This window comes from Populus alba, chromosome 15 (assembly GCF_005239225.2).
Source record: "Populus alba chromosome 15, ASM523922v2, whole genome shotgun sequence".
Lineage (NCBI taxonomy): Eukaryota > Viridiplantae > Streptophyta > Magnoliopsida > Malpighiales > Salicaceae > Populus > Populus alba.
Genome location: NC_133298.1, coordinates 3,356,495 through 3,372,999, shown reverse-complemented (window position 1 = coordinate 3,372,999; position 16,505 = coordinate 3,356,495). Strand labels below are relative to the sequence as shown.

Sequence of the window (16,505 nt, the reverse complement as noted above, 5' to 3'; positions counted from 1 at the left end):
GGCCGATTGGTCGGTTGCCTCTGGAAGGCTGGTCGTTGGAGATGGGGGAAACGGTTCGGTTGAGAGGAGAAGTGGGCGAGGGCTGTCTTTTGAAGATGAGTGCAAATAGGGGAATGGTGATGGCTGGTTTTGCCGTGTGTGGGGGAGGGTTGTGGCCGAGAGAGGTTGATGTGGAAGTGGTGGCCGGTATAAAAAATCAAAGGCAAAGGTGGGGGCGCGGCTTGTCTTGGCTTCAGGAGAAGAGGTCTCGGGGAGAAAAATTCAAACTAGTCAGGGGGGTGGTTGTTTGCAAAGAGATAGGGTTAGGTTTAGGGTTTGGTTTTTTTTTTTTGTATTTTTCTAATGTTTCAAGATTGCCCCCCTTTTTTTGTGTGTGTTGAGGGGACCAGTATTTATAGAAAAAAATGTTGTTAGGTTTTCAAACTTAATTTTTGTACATATGATTTTTGTTAATTTTTTTGTATTTTTTTTGAAAACGAGCACTATCAATGTCGACTCAATGAAGAAAATCAATAATTTTAAAAATAACGCATGAAAAGTTGAACGCGTTCGAAAGACTTTTGAAAATTTAAATTCTTTTTAGACGACGCTGAAAATGCTAAAAACGATGCAAATATATTAAAAGATGTATTTTTTGGATTTTCTATGTTTTTTTTATATTTTTGGATTTTTCTGAAAATTTACCGAAACATGGGTCAAAATTGAGTAGCAACAATATGTATAGTTACATTTTATAAAACTAATGTTTATATATATATATATATATATATATATATATATATATTAATTAAAATTTTTAAAAATTTTTATATTTTTTATGATATAGTCAAATACTAGAAAGTGCTTTTTAATTTATTTTTCTAAAATTTAACTTTTAATAAAATCACTTTTAAAACCATGAGGCCTCAATTAATTTTTTTTGTTGCGATATAAAAAGCCAAATACAAACACACAACACCAGGGTCTCACATCATAGATCTTTGAAATTTCTTTTAGACCGATCAGTAATTTGTTTTATTTCTTGAAATTAAAAATAACGCGTGAAAAGTTGAACGCGTTCGAAAGATTTCTGAAAATTTAAATTCTTTTTAGACGACGCTGAAAATGCTAAAAACAATGCAAATATATTAAAAGATGTATTTCTTGGATTTTCGATGTTTTTTTTGTTATTTTTAGATTTTTCTGAAAATTTACTGAAACATGGGTAAAAATTGGGTAGCAATAATATGTATAGTTACATTTTATAAAACTAATGTTATATATATATTAATTAAAAATTTTAAAAATATTAATATTTTTTATGATATAGCCAAATACTAGAACAAGCTTTTTAATTTATTTTTCTAAAATTTAACTTTTAATAAAATCACTTTTAAAACCATGAGGCCTCAATCAATTTTTTTTTTTGTGATATAAAAAGCCAAATACAAACACACAACACCAGGGTCTCACATCACAGATTTTTAGAATGAGTGGTTTATAGGGAAGAATAAAATTTTCAAGAAAGAAAACAAATTACTGATTGGTCTAAAGAAATTTCCTGATTTTTATATTATTAAATTCTCACTAATTTAATAATATGATTTTTTCTTCATTTTTATTTGGTTGCTTTCATTTGAAGTCATGAGTAATTTGATTTTGAGGATTACTTCTCAATATCTTACTTACCTTACATGCTTAACTAATATGGTCTACCCGAAGAGTCTGTTTAGAATTGTGATAACGGTATTTGAAATTATGATAATGATGGTAGTTCAAAGTTTTTTTCACTTAAAAATATATCAAAACAAAATTTTTTCATGTTTTAAAAATTATTTTTGATATCAGTATATCAAAACGATGTAAAAATATATATAAAAAATTTCATTTTAAACCAAAAAAAATTCAAAATTGCAAACACTCCCAAACCTCTACCTCCAGCCCTCCACCTTTAATTGATCTATCTTCATGGATAGGTGGCACATGTTTCTACACAAGATGAACTGAAATTTTTGTAACATATAAAAATGATGGTAAAACACTGTTAATATATTTTCAATAAAGAAAATTCTTGACTTAACATCATAAAAAGAAAATAAAAAATTTTGGTTGACTTGGGTTAATTCATTGACTATTTTTTTTTTTCTTTTTTCTCTCAAAATGCGGAAATTTTTAATGAAGACTTCATTTCCGGTCAAGATTGAATTTATAATCTATCATTATTTCTTTCCCATATATATACGTATGCGGGGCAAATCATTTTATACATCCTTTTTAAGAAATTAAACCACCAAGGCCATGGCTTCCCACATCTTTCTCTTTTCCATACCTTTTTTGGTTTTTTCCTTACTTGCTTATGCTTCCTTCTTTGCTTCTTTTGCTTACTCGGCTACAGGAGCTGCTGAAGTAGCAAATGGAAGGAAGGAAGCGGAAGCTCTTCTAGAATGGAAAGTCAGTCTTGACAACCAAAGCCAATCTCTCCTGTCTTCTTGGGCTGGAGACAGCCCTTGCAACTGGTTCGGAATCAGTTGCGACAAGTCTGGTAGTGTCAGCAACATAAGTCTGCCCAATTCTAGTTTGAGAGGTACGCTTAATAGTCTCAGATTCTCTTCCTTTCCTAACTTGATTGACCTTATCCTTCACAACAACTCGCTCTATGGGTCCATTCCTTCACATATAGGTAACCTTTCTAACCTCTCCATCCTTGACTTGTCTTTCAATAACCTTTCTGGCGACATTCCACCAGAAATTGGAAATTTAGAATCTCTCACTGTTTTAGCTTTGTTATTTAATAAGCTAACCGGTACAATACCGACATCTTTAGAAAATTTAAAAAGCTTATCTGAACTTTACCTTTGGAAGAACAATCTTTCTGGTCCCATTACTTTTATCGGAAACTTGACGAGATCTCTCACCATTTTAGATTTATCATCTAATAAACTAACCGGTACAATACCAGCATCTCTAGGCAATTTAAAAAGCTTATCTGTACTTGGCCTTGCAGATAACAATCTTTTTGGTCCTATTACTTTTATTGAAAATCTGACGAGATCTCTCACAATTTTAATTTTACCATTTAATAAACTAACTGGTACAATACCGACCTTTTTAGAAAATTTTAAAATCTTGTCTCAACTTAACCTTAACAATAACAATTTTTCTGGTCCCATTTCTTTTATTGGAAATCTGACAAGATCTCTCACAACTTTATCTTTGGAGTCTAATCAATTAAATGTCACAATACCGTCATCTTTAAAAAATTTAAAAAGTTTATCTGGACTATTTCTTGGGAATAACAATCTTTGCGGTCCAATTCCACCGGAAATCAACAACCTTACACATTTGTCTACTTTACAAATATATTCTAATAGATTGTCTGGTAATCTACCACGAGATGTGTGCCTTGGTGGATTACTTTCACATTTTGCTGCGGCGAACAATTATTTCACGGGACCTATCCCAAAAAGCTTGAAAAATTGCAGCAGCTTGGTGAGACTCAGACTTGAGAGAAACCAACTTAGTGGAAACATTTCTGAAGCTTTTGGCACACATTCCAATTTGTACTACATGGATTTGAGTGATAATGAATTGCATGGTGAACTTTCATGGAAATGGGAGCAGTTTAACAATCTGACGACCTTCAAGATTTCTGGAAACAAAATATCTGGAGAAATACCAGCTGCTCTTGGAAAGGCAACTCATCTACAAGCTCTTGACCTCTCGTCAAATCAACTAGTTGGGAGAATTCCAAAGGAATTGGGGAATTTAAAGTTCATTGAACTTGCACTCAACGATAACAAGCTTTCAGGTGATATTCCTTTCGATGTCGCGTCGCTATCTGATCTCGAAAGGCTTGGCCTGGCCGCGAACAATTTTAGCGCAACAATTCTTAAACAGCTTGGCAAGTGTTCAAAACTGATATTCTTGAATATCAGCAAGAATAGATTGACAGGGAGTATTCCTGCTGAGATGGGGTCTTTACAGTCTCTTCAAAGTCTTGATCTCAGTTGGAATTCCCTCATGGGAAGTATAGCACAGGAGCTTGGACAGATGCAGCAGCTAGAGGTATTAAACCTCTCCCATAATATGCTATCTGGTCTAATTCCAACCAGTTTTAGTAGACTACAAGGCCTCACTAAAGTGGATGTATCCTATAACAAGCTAGAGGGCCCCATTCCTGACATCAAAGCCTTTCGCGAGGCACCATTTGAAGCAATTCGCAACAACACCGACCTGTGTGGCAATGCAACTGGTTTGGAGGCTTGTTCTGCTCTCATGAAAAACAAAACTGTGCACAAGAAGGGCCCCAAAGTTGTCTTTTGGACAGTATTTTCTTTGCTGGGTAGTTTGTTGGGCCTGATTGTAGGTTTTCTTATCCTTTTCCAAAGCAGAAGAAAGAAAAGGTTAGTGGAAACACCACAAAGAGATGTTACCGCGAGATGGTGCCCTGGTGGGGATCTGCGCTACGAGGACATCATTGAGGCTACTGAGGAATTCGACTCCAAATATTGCATTGGTACTGGAGGGTATGGAGTTGTATACAAAGCTGTACTTCCATCAGAACAAGTCCTTGCCGTGAAGAAATTCCACCAAACACCAGAAGTTGAGATGAGCAGCTTGAAAGCTTTTAGAAGCGAGATTGATGTCTTAATGGGTACACGGCATCGAAATATTGTGAAGCTGTATGGTTTCTGCTCGCATGCCAAACACTCATTTTTGGTATATGAATTTGTGGAAAGGGGAAGTTTAAGAAAGGTACTGAACGACGAGGAACAAGCAGTAAAGATGGATTGGGATAAAAGGATGAATCTTATCAAAGGCGTAGCCAATGCTTTATCCTACATGCACCATGACTGCTCCCCTCCGATTATCCATAGAGACATTTCCAGCAACAATGTTCTTTTGGATTCAGAATATGAGGCTCATGTCTCTGACTTCGGCACAGCAAGACTCTTAATGCCTGACTCGTCCAATTGGACATCATTTGCTGGCACCTTTGGGTACACAGCTCCAGGTATGTAGTTAAGTTTCAATTAGGTTAGTTTACAAAATCACTTGAAAACAAAATAGGTGCAGTAAATTATTTTGGCAAAACATAGCATGACCAGCCTCTTTTGCAGAGTTGGCATACACAATGAAAGTGGATGAGAAGTGTGATGTGTATAGCTTTGGAGTATTAACATTGGAAGTAATGATGGGAAAGCATCCTGGCGACTTCATCTCATCTCTGATGTTATCTACTTCCACCTCCTCATCATCACCAATCGGTTACAATACACTCCTGAAGGATGTTTTAGACCAGCGCCTCCCACCTCCTGAAAACGAACTTGCAGACGGTGTGGCACATGTTGCAAAACTGGCGTTTGCTTGCTTGCAGACCGATCCTCACTATCGGCCAACAATGCGACAGGTTTCTACAGAGCTTACAGCTCGATGGCCTCCATTGCCAAAGCTATTCTCCACGATGGAATTGGAAGATATAATGGTTCACAGAAATGTTATTGGCTGAAATTTTACAGTATACTTGGGCGTTTGTGAAAAGCAACTTGTTTGGCAAAATGTGATATTCAATAATCAAGTCTATGTTAGATATTCCGTCCAAAACATCATTTTAGATGAACTTGGTGAATGTCATGAATCATGTAATTTATTGCCTTCATTTGTATCAATTGCCTTCCTACTACATATTTTTTTTGGAGAGTAATAAACAATCCAAATTCCAACACAAAGACCGTACAATAATGATGAACAAAATTTCCACAATCAAACCAAACTCGTCCTGAAAGATCAAATAACGTCATTTGTCACATTGAAATTCCATATTTATTCCTCCGGGTCTAAAGAGAGCTTCCCTCTTAGAAAGAAACAAATAAGTAATACCTAACACAAATCTTTAAATCACAAGTGCAAAAACCTCGTATTAAAAATAGGAGATAGACATCCTCTAATCTCAAATCTCTACCCCCTCGAACTTTTCCAGTATTTCAATCTAAAAAAACTCATATTAAAAATTCAAAACTCATATTCTTCTCAGCACTGTGATAAGGAATGCTGCTTCTGTTCAAAATCTCTGTTGTAGAATTGTGTCAGTGACTAACTTCAGTTGAAGATTTTAAAGAGGGCATCTGGATATGGGGATTACTCTTCCTATATGGCTAGTTGCTGAGTTACTGGAATAGTAGTGAGTTTCTTGACAGGAAACCAACCACGAAATCAAATATAACAGAGACCAAACACAAAATTTAGGGCAATAGTATGTATCAGCAGGGAGAGCGAAGCATTGCCAGACAAATGCAAAGTCTTTCGTTATGGCATTTGATGCTTTTGTGGTCTCAAGCATGATCCACCTGGTGATCCCAGAAGTTGTAAAGGCTTGTTGAAGAGACTTGCTTCACCTTCAAGTTTCATTCTGACCAGCCAACTCAAAACTGTTGATGTGAGCCATCAGAGCAATAAAATTTCTTCAGCTTCTTTCTACAATTTTAACAGCTCTTTTCCATTTTTCTCAAGGTGTAATTCCGGGAACATAAGGGACAGCGGGCTTGGGCTTCTTTTTTTTTCAACCAGCACAGCTTGAGTTGTTAATTAGAACTATCCCAGCAATTGAGACAGCACTTTGAAGTGCACACCTAGAAACTCTACAAGGATCTACCACCCCTGCATTGAGAAGATCTTCATATCTACCAGTCATTGCATTGTAACCAGTTCTCCAGTCACAAGATCGAATATTCTCCACCACAACTGTCAGATTTTCTGGAGAAGCAGACTAACTTAGCTTTATTAATTGACTCACGGTCTATATATAGAGATACAGGGGAAGGAGTTAAGAGACGTGTTCTAACTAATCTACTTTTACACAATAGCCTCTCCTAGATTGAAGCCTGAAGACTAGGGAGTTGATATATACGACTGCAACTAGAAGTTTGATACAACTAGTGTTTTATTTCCTTGTAACTTCTAATGACTCACGCTAACACTCCCCCTCAAGTTGGTGCATAAATATCTTCAATGCCCAACTTGTCAAGTGAGTCATGAAAATTTCTACTAGAAACTGCCTTGGTCAATATATCTACCAGTTGATCTTCTGATTTGACAAAAACAAACTGGATGATCTTTTCTTCAAGGTTTTGCTTAATAAAATTTCTGTCTATCTCCACGTGTTTTGTTCGATCATGTTGAATAGGATTTTGTGAGATATCGATTGCAGCTTTGTTGTCACAGAACAAGTTCATCTCTGTGTTAGGACCGTAGCCTATTTCCATTAGTAACCTTCTAAGCCATAGTAATTCACAAAGCCCTTTTGCCATCCCCCTAAATTCAGCTTCAGCACTTGATCGAGCCACCACCTTTTGCTTTTTACTTCTCCATGTAACTAGATTTCCTCCCACAAATGTAAAGTACCCTGACGTGGATTTTCTATCTAGAATACTCCCTGCCCAATCTGCGTCTGTGTATCCTTTAACATACAAATGGTTGTTTTTAGAGAACATTAGACCCTTTCCTGGTGAGGATTTCAAGTAATGAAGTATTCGAATCACCGCGTTCATATGTTCTTCGCTTGGATTATGCATAAATTGGCTCACAACGGTTACGGCATAAGCAATATCAGGACGAGTATGCGACAAGTAAATAAGTTTTCCCACCAGCCTCTGGTATCGTCCTTTATCCGTTGGTACTTGGTCTGTGTGTTCAGTGAGTCTGTGATTTTGAATGATGGGAGTATTTGCTGGTTTGCACTCTAATAACCCCACCTCAAACAGTAGATCTAGCACATATTTTCTTTGGGACAAGAATATACCCTTCTGTGACCTTGCCACCTCTATTCCCAAGAAATATTTAAGTCCACCCAGGTTCTTCATCTCAAATTCGGCTGACAATTGCTCTTGTAATTTTGACATTTCTTCAGTGTCATCCCCGGTGATAATCATATCATCTACATAGATGATTAAGGTTGTCACCCTCTTTTGTCGATGCTTCAGGAAGAGGGTGTGGTCTGCATTGCTTTGAACAAACCCATACCTTCTCATGGCTGAGCTAAATCTCCCAAACCATGCTCGAGGAGATTGTTTTAAACCATATAGAGCTCGCTCCAACTTGCATACAACTCCAGTTCCTGAAGATGATCTAAAGCCTGGTGGGATATCCATATAAACTTCTTCTTCAAGGTCACCATGAAGGAAGGCATTCTTTACATCAAATTGGAGTAGCGGCCAGTCTAGATTTGCTGCAAGGGATAGTAAAACTCTAACAGTATTTAATTTAGCAACTGGTGAGAAAGTCTCAACATAATCTATATCGTATGTCTGTGTGAATCCTTTCGCTACTAGCCTTGCTTTGTACCGGTCAATTGATCCATCTGCCTTGTATTTAATTAAGAACACCCATTTGCACCCTACTGTTTTTTTTCCTTCAGGTTGCGGTATCAGTTTCCATGTATTATTTTTCTGTAGGGCTTCCATCTCTTCTTGTATGGCTTGTGCCCATTTAGAGTCGGCGAAGGCATCTGCTATATTATCTGGAGTATGACAAGAGGATAATACCTCTGTGAAACCCTGAATTGGATCAGGTAGGTGTTGGGTGCTGACATAACTGGCGATGGGGAATTTGGATCGCCTTTCTTTGGTATCAGGGGAGTACCTGTTTGGTGGCTTTCCTCTGTTGTGTCTGAAAGGTAACACATACTCTACGGGAGTATTCAAGTCAGCAGTATATGGGGAAACAGTGGAAGAGCTTACCTCAAGGTTGTTCTCAGTAGGAGATTCAGGTACTGTAGAGAGAGGGGTTGGTTGACTTTCTTGATTCACAAGCTTTCATTAAGTTGGTGTTCATGTATTCCTTCAACATCATTTTCAGCCTCCTCAAGTTCTCTTTCGCCAGCTTGTGCTGGACTGTCACCACTGGATGTAGCTGCAGGATTTGTTGAATTATCAGTGGTGCTAACAGTGGCTAGAGCTGATAAGTACCAACTCAGTTCATTCAGTTCTTCCCTTCTACACTCCCCCTGAAGAGCTGAATTGGGGACCGTAGGAGAATAGAAATGTTCAGACTCAATAAAGGTAGCATCCATGGTGATATAGAGTCTCTTGTTAATGGGATCAAAGCATTTGTAGCCCTTCTTAGTTGGTCCATAACCCAGAAACAAACATTTAACAGCATATGGATCAAGTTTGGAGCGTTGGTTTTTATGGATATGAACAAAAACCACACAACCGAACACACGTGGTGGGAGCATCAACACGGTGGGTAGTGCAACATGAGAGGAGAGCACTTGTAGGGGAGTTTTGAAGTGCAAGACTTTAGAGGGCATTCTGTTGAGTAAGTAAACTGCAGCACTTACTGCATCATCCTAGTGGTGAGTTGGGACATTTGTGCCGAGAAGAAGGGCATGAGCTGTTTCCAAGATATGGCGATTCTTTCGTTCAGCAACACCGTTCTGTTGAGGAGTCTGCGCACATGAGGTTTCATGGAGGAGACCTTGTTGCTAGAAGAATGCTTTGAATCGTTGGTTGACAAACTCCCCTCCATTATCTGACCGAAGCACTTGTATTTTGGCTGAAAATTGATTCTGAATCATGGTGTGAAATGCTTGGAATATTGGGAACACCTTCTCCTTTGTCTTCATCAGGTAAAGCCAAGTCATTCGAGTTGAGTCATCGACAAATATAACAAACCAACTATAACCAGTTACAGTCGTTCGTGGGGAAGGTCCCCAGACGTTAGAGTGTATAAGAGCAAACGAAATACTGCTTTTATTCAAACTTGCATAGTAAGAATTTCTGTGGCTTTTAGCCAGAATACAAGTTTTACAGTTAAAATCAACATCCATTGATTGTAAAAATAAGTTCGGAAATAGGTGTCTTAGATATCCGAATGATGGGTGCCCAAGACGATGATGCCATAACCATATTTCTCGTTCCTTGCTACTGAGTTGATGGTGTACATGATTTGCTTTTCCATGATTGAAATCATCTAAGTAGTATAACCCCCCTCTCTTAGTACCACGCCCAATAATCTCCTTGCTGAGAACATTCTGAAGAAAACAAACATTAGAGTATATCAATACCACACAATTGAGTTCTTCTGTTACTTGGCTCACAGACATTAATTTGTTTGATAATGAAGGAACAAGAAGAGTGTGGGACAAAGTGAGTGAGGGTGATAGTGACACGGTTCCAGCTCCCATGACTAGATATGCAACTCCATTTGCATTTGCAATACAAGTCCTCTGTGGTTGAGTTGTGTGTGAGAAGTCTGCAGGATCAAATGTCATATGGTCCGTAGCCCCAGAGTCGATAATCCACTCACTTTCATCTTGATGGTTAGAACTATAGAAACTTTGTCCACAGTTACCTGTTGCTTTAGAAGTGGAGGAGTCTGCCATAGGGATGAGTGAAAGTTGAGGTTTTGTCGTGACTGTTGCGGCTCTACCAGTGCCTTCATCAGGTAATGTGTTACCTTTTTTCCTCCTAGCTTGTAGTTCATGCCACCATTCCGGGTACCCATGCAACTTGAAGCATGTCTCACGAGTGTGTTTGTTGTTCCCACAGTGTGTACATTTCCCTCCATCAAAAGGACCCTTCGGTTTAGAGGATAGGTTATGCTTTCCAATTACTAGCATTGGTGGTTGGCCAAACCTTGAGCCTTTGATGGCCATAACAGCACCACTGGTTGCGGTCTCTGCCCCTGCTATCATCACTGCTTGTCGAGTATCCTCTCTTCTGACGTGAGCATAGGCCTGCTCAATTGTAGGAAACGGTTTCAGTTGGAGAATGTCACTACGAATGTTGTCAAGTCTGTCGCACCCCAAAAAAAAATCCTGGCGCGCGGCATCGGCTGGCGATTTTTCTCGTTGTAGCGTTTGCTTTGAATTTGTTTGTGGGAGTCGCCACCTAGTAATTTATTGAGGGCTACTAGGAAACCTGATGTACTGGTCTTGTCAGAGATCATGGGTAAGGGACTGATTGTGGTTAGGGAAGGTATTAGCACCCCTAACACACCCTACCTGAGATAAGCTGCTTCGTGTTCTGATGTGATTTGAAAATTTAAAATATTAATTAAATTCTTAGGCTTGAATAAATCAGTTATTAAATCCCCGAATATATGTAGAAACTTGTCCTCATATTTTCATGGAAAATACAACTTGATTTTATTTGTCCTTGAGATATTTAACCATATTTAAATTAACAAATAATTCTTTTTGTCCTTTTTTAATTTTTATAATTCAATAACATATAATAAAAAATACAAACACACACATTCATATTTCACTATTTTATTTTTTTTGTTTCTTTCCTTTTCTTTTTCTTTTCTTGTCTTTTCTTTCCATAATACAAATACAAATACAAATTCAAAACTAAATAAGAAATTACATCAAACAAAAATTACATTAAAATTACAATAACAGCCCTAAAACAAATATGGAATTCACAGGAACACCTTTTGCACCACTGAAACAGTGCTGGGAGCATTTTCAGGGCAACTGAACGCTGGTGGCGCGTCTTCCCACGCGCCACCGTCACTGGCGGCGCGTGGGTTCACGCGCCGCCATGAAATCTGGGCAGCGTGAGGGGCTGTAATGGCTTCCTCTCCTCTTCCTTTCTCTCGCCGGCGGTGACCTGCAATAACAGAAAATGCACAACACAGTCGATTTTAGTTTTTTAGATCTGTTCAAGTTCTCTTCAGATCTGTCCCGTGCGGGTCTTTTGAATCTGCCTCGCTGCAGATCGGTCATCTCCTTCCTCTCCTCCGTTTCAGGTGGCCAGCAGTGAAGAGGGAAACGACTGAGAAGGGGCGCTGCCGCTGGGACTGTTCGGCCGCTGCTGTGGTCGTCGCTGGGGGTTCTTCAGTTGCGGGGAGATCGGGTGCTGCTGTGGAGGAGCTGCTGCTGTTGGAGGATGGCGTTGATGGTCCGGAGGAGGAGGTGACGCTGCTGAGAGGGGGGAGGGTCTGGTGCTGGTCGGCCGAAGAAGGGCTGCTGCTAACCGGTTGAAGGAGAAACGGCTGAGAGGAGAGGATTTGTGGGAATCGGGAAGGTCCCTCTGATTTTCAAATGAAAATAGAGGCGTGGCCGAGAGAGGGGTGAGGGAGACAGTGAGGGAAGGGGGTGGTCCGGTGCTGATGAGAGGAAGATCGGCGTTGTGGGTGGTGCTGGTTTGGGGAAGAAAAGAAAAATGAAAATGGTGAGGGGGCTGTGCGGTTTTGGAGGAGAAGGGAAGCTATGGCTGTGGGGGTTTTCTGAAAAATGGAGGTCCAGTGGGGGAGAAGGAGAAAATCTCAAAGGAGCTGGGGATCGTGGGTCTCTGCCCACTGCTCTCGGGACCCGACGAAAATGGCTTCCCCCCCCCCCTCTTGCAAAGCTGGGAATGAGAAGAAATATGGGTTTTTTTTTTTTTCATTATGAGGAGGGCCAACATGTCGGCGGAAAACAAAGGAAAAGAAGACCATGGGTGGGGCTAAGTAATTAATTTTTAGCCGAAAGAGAGGGATTAAATAATAGTATTGGGCCAGGGGCAACGGCTAATTTCGGGTGAAGAGAAAAAAATTCTTAGGTTGCCCCTCCTTCCAAAATTCAAAATTCCCTTAGGCAAAAAAATATTGTTTCGGCCTCAAAATTGGTCCCTTAATTTTTCTTTTTTCTTTTTTTTGTAAAAATTTTGATTTTTCTTGTTTTTTTGTATTTTTTGAAAACGAGCAATATCGACGTCGACTCAAATACGGAAAATCAATTATTTTAAAAATGACGCGTGAAAAGTCGAACGCGTTTGAAAAATTAAATTCTTTTTAGACGACGTTGAAAATGCTAAAATGACGAAAATATATTAAAAAACATATTTTTTGGATTTTTCTTTGTTTTTCTCTATTTTGGATTTTTTTGAAAATATATAAAAAACATGGGTTCAAAAAAATTGGTAGCAACAGATGCCCCTCTTTACAATGCTTACGAAGCGAAAATTCTCAAAATTTTGCATAGTAAGCTTTGTAAAGAAAACAAAAGGAAAATGATTTCATTATCTTGGGCGACCTGCCCACACATACTCACCCTAGTCTATTTTCACGGGCGACCGACCCACACTCTCCCAATAGTCTATTTTCACGGGCGACCTGCCCACACATTGGGTTTACCTGAGATCCCATCTGGCGACCTCATTCAACTGGAACGAAAATATTGCGTAACTCGGTTAACCTGAAATCCCATCTGGCGATTCCCTTTAACCAAAACTACATGAGATCCCATCTGGCGACCTCATTCTGCTGGAACTAAACTGTGTAACTCGGTTAACCTGAAATCCCATCTGGCGATTCCCTTTAACCAAAGCTACATGAGATCCCATCTGGCGACCTCATTCTGCTGGAACTAAACTGTGTAACTCGGTTAACCTGAAATCCCATCTGGCGATTCCCTTTAACCAAAGCTACATGAGATCCCATCTGGCGACCTCATTTAACCAAAACAAGTAAAAAATGGTCTCATTGTACGGGTGACTAACCCTAGAAAAAAGCCGGTCTCATTGTACGGGTGACGAACCCTAGAAATAAGCTGGTCTCATTGTACGAGTGACGAACCCTAGTGCTACTGGTCTCATTGTACGGGTGACGAACCCTGGTGTTGGTCTCATTGTACGGGTGACGAACCCTAGACAAGTGCTGGTCTCATTGTACGGGTGACGAACCCTAGAAAAATGGTGGTCTCATTGTACGGGTGACGAACCCTAAAAAAATGCTGGTCTCATTGTACGGGTGACGAACCCTAGAAAAATGCTGTGAAGTGCGGTCTCATTGTAATGGGTGACCTACCCACGTGGAAAAAATATGAAGTGTGGTCTCATTGTAATGGGTGACCTACCCAGATAGAAAGAATGTGAAGTGTGGTCTCATTGTAATGGGCGACCTACCCAAAAAAATGGAAAAAAAATGAAGTGTGGTCTCATTGTAATGGGTGACCTACCCAGATGGAAAAAATATGATGAAGTGGTCTTATTATGATGGGCGACCTACCCAGATGGAAAAAATGTGATATGACAAGTGTGAAAAATAGGACTTACCTGGCGAAGTCCTGAGGGGATGACAGAAGAAGGGCTGGAAAACTTGGTGCTTCCTGATAAGTCCCGATCATAGGATTTGAAAACTCGGTGTTTCCTGACTGCAAGGGTTGAAAACTCGAGGCTTCCCGATTGCAAGGTTGATCTTTTCATTTCTTTGGGATTTTCCTAATAGTAGGGTTCATCCCATCGTCCTTTTATTCCATGATCAAAACCGATTCTTTATTATCATCACCACCATGCTTCTTTCTTTTTCCACCATCTTGCTGGACCTCCTTAAGGATTTTCCTGTAACAATTCAAAAATATGTGCAAAATTTTTTTTTTTTTTTTTAGGGTTAGATGATATGCATGCATCCTTACCTGATTTGAAATATAGGTCCCCCCCTCTTTGATGCTCCATCGTCATAGGGTGCCTTTGTTTTCATTCCAAAGCTTTCCTTGCTCTTTCGATGCATTGGCTCATTCATGTGCAAGCCATCCACTCAAGCTGTAAATGTAGTGCCCAACCCGGCTGTCTTCGACAATTGCTGCTTGCATCGTTCATCAAGCTTGACCCTGCCCCCAAGTGTGGTACTGCTTGATTCATCATGAAGGATTTTCTCCTGGCTTCTTCTGAGAATTATCCTCTGATTGATTGTGTGCATCATCATGCCAATACCCATCAAAATTGTTAATCAGTCATGAACTTGCCTCTATTTGAAACAGTACTCTTCAAGTACATGTTATCATCAGCCTTCTTGGAACTCATTCAGTCATCCAATCATGCATCTCATAGCTTGCAGTACAAAGGCTCATGGTTGTATGCTCAGTGCTCTTCTCATGGACTCCTTTCAACTCTTTCTAATCAGATTGTGAAAGAAATGTCTCGGCCTCATCAATGATGCTACTTCTATCACCCATACTCATGCGGTGAAGTGCTCATCTGGCTTAAAACAAATTGTCCCACACAGTCAGTCTTCGGGGTGGGTGCCTTTCTGACATTCATTCAATGCAGTTGCGTGGTAACGTCTGTCGATAACCCATGTTTCAAAGGATGACAATATGAGATTGTCCTTCAAGTGCAGCATTGTTCCACAGTCAGTCTTGGTGGTGTGCATATGTTCGATGTTCATTCAAATGCACTCACGACCGATAACATCTGTCAGGAGTCATAGCCATGTTTCAGAGGGTTTACCCAAGATGAAGATATGAAATATCCTTCAAGTGCAGTGTTGCTCATCAATTGTTGCTGAAGTTCACTAAATCATGGATTGTCTTTGAACAACATTGCCCCTAGTTGATCTGAACATGCTCATTCTTCTGTTTACAACCAAATGGCTTTTGTGAATGCCAGGAATGACTTTGATGGACTTTGATGACTCATCATGTGATTCTTTCTTTGCCCCCAGTTGATCTGGATACTGTTTGTTTTCCTTCTTAAGGTCCACTGTATTGCCCCCAGCTGCTCAACTTTTCAAGGAGTGTCGAGGACTTCAATGTCATTTCTATCAACGATTTTGCATACTCAATCAATGTTCTTCTGTGTTTGATAATCTTCCTTGTTCTGGAATCAACTCTCATATTTCAAAGATCATGTCTATTCAAAGTCTAGTTTGTTGAAATGAAATCAGAGATGTCCTTTTTTGGAAATCTTTTGAAAAAATCAAGCTTTTTGATCAAAGACCCAACACACGTTATTTGAAATACACAGTCCTTTGATTGTCTTGTATTTTGAAAACTGAAATCGACCCGTTTGTAGGATTAAAATGGCTTTTTCCATGGTTCTTTGTATCAATTTGAATCCTTGATATTGGTTTATCAATCATTTGATGGTTTGTGATGAGGTGACATTTTTATGAATTTCAAAAACAAGATGCTGAGGCTTTATCAAAGAAAAGTTTGTTTTCTTTTCTTAGCATTTATTTTATCAGCATGCATAATAACCAGTAGCTTTAATTCATGAAGTCACGACCTTTATGGAAAAGCTCTTTAAGTTTGAGAGGCCATTTATCGGTTCAAATTTCTTGCTTGATTAAAAAGGGCTTTTAAAAGCACTGTAATGCAGGCTATGGTTCATGGCTATGAAAGAACGTAGGAATTTCACAGGCTCAAAAGGTGTTTGAGGGTTTCAAAGACCTAGGATCAACATCAACTATTCATCAACTCTTTTCTATTGTTGTCTTTGTAGAGGAAATGACATATAACCTTGTTAATCTCAAAGTTCAGACTTTTCTTAACATAAGTTATAATGCAAATTCCACCTTTCCTTGATGAATAACCAACCTTAATCATCTAATAACATCATAGGCTTTATAATGGATACCAAAAGTCAACGCTTATAGCTTAATCTCCCTTTTTTTTTTTTAGTATTGACTTTTGTTGTGCCTTTCCTTGATTGAAATTTCTTTTGCTCTTCATAGACTTGATAGGCGTTCTCCTTCCTTTATCTTTAACTTGTATTTAAGTGAAGGTAATTTCAACTTCTTCTCCGTTTTTTTTTTTTCGT

At 39.1% G+C, this 16,505-nt stretch overlaps 1 protein-coding gene across 1 annotated transcript; it reads left to right on the top strand.

Annotated features, from left to right (window-relative positions):
- Positions 1 to 2,243: 2,243 nt before the first annotated feature.
- Positions 2,244 to 5,708, top strand: LOC118056446 (uncharacterized). Its single transcript, XM_073404743.1, has 2 exons — positions 2,244 to 4,993; positions 5,100 to 5,708. Exons 1-2 carry the CDS (start codon positions 2,278 to 2,280, stop codon positions 5,486 to 5,488), a joined length of 3,105 nt encoding a protein of 1,034 aa, XP_073260844.1. The 5' UTR covers positions 2,244 to 2,277; the 3' UTR covers positions 5,489 to 5,708.
- The last annotated feature ends 10,797 nt before the right edge of the window (positions 5,709 to 16,505 follow it).

Bases quoted from the DNA above. Each gene is read 5' to 3' on its own strand.
- LOC118056446 (XM_073404743.1), top strand. From the start codon at position 2,278: ATGGCTTCCCACATCTTTCTCTTTTCCATACCTTTTTTGGTTTTTTCC. The intron at 4,994-5,099 runs GTATGTAGTTAA...CCTCTTTTGCAG, and splicing joins CTTTGGGTACACAGCTCCAG to AGTTGGCATACACAATGAAA.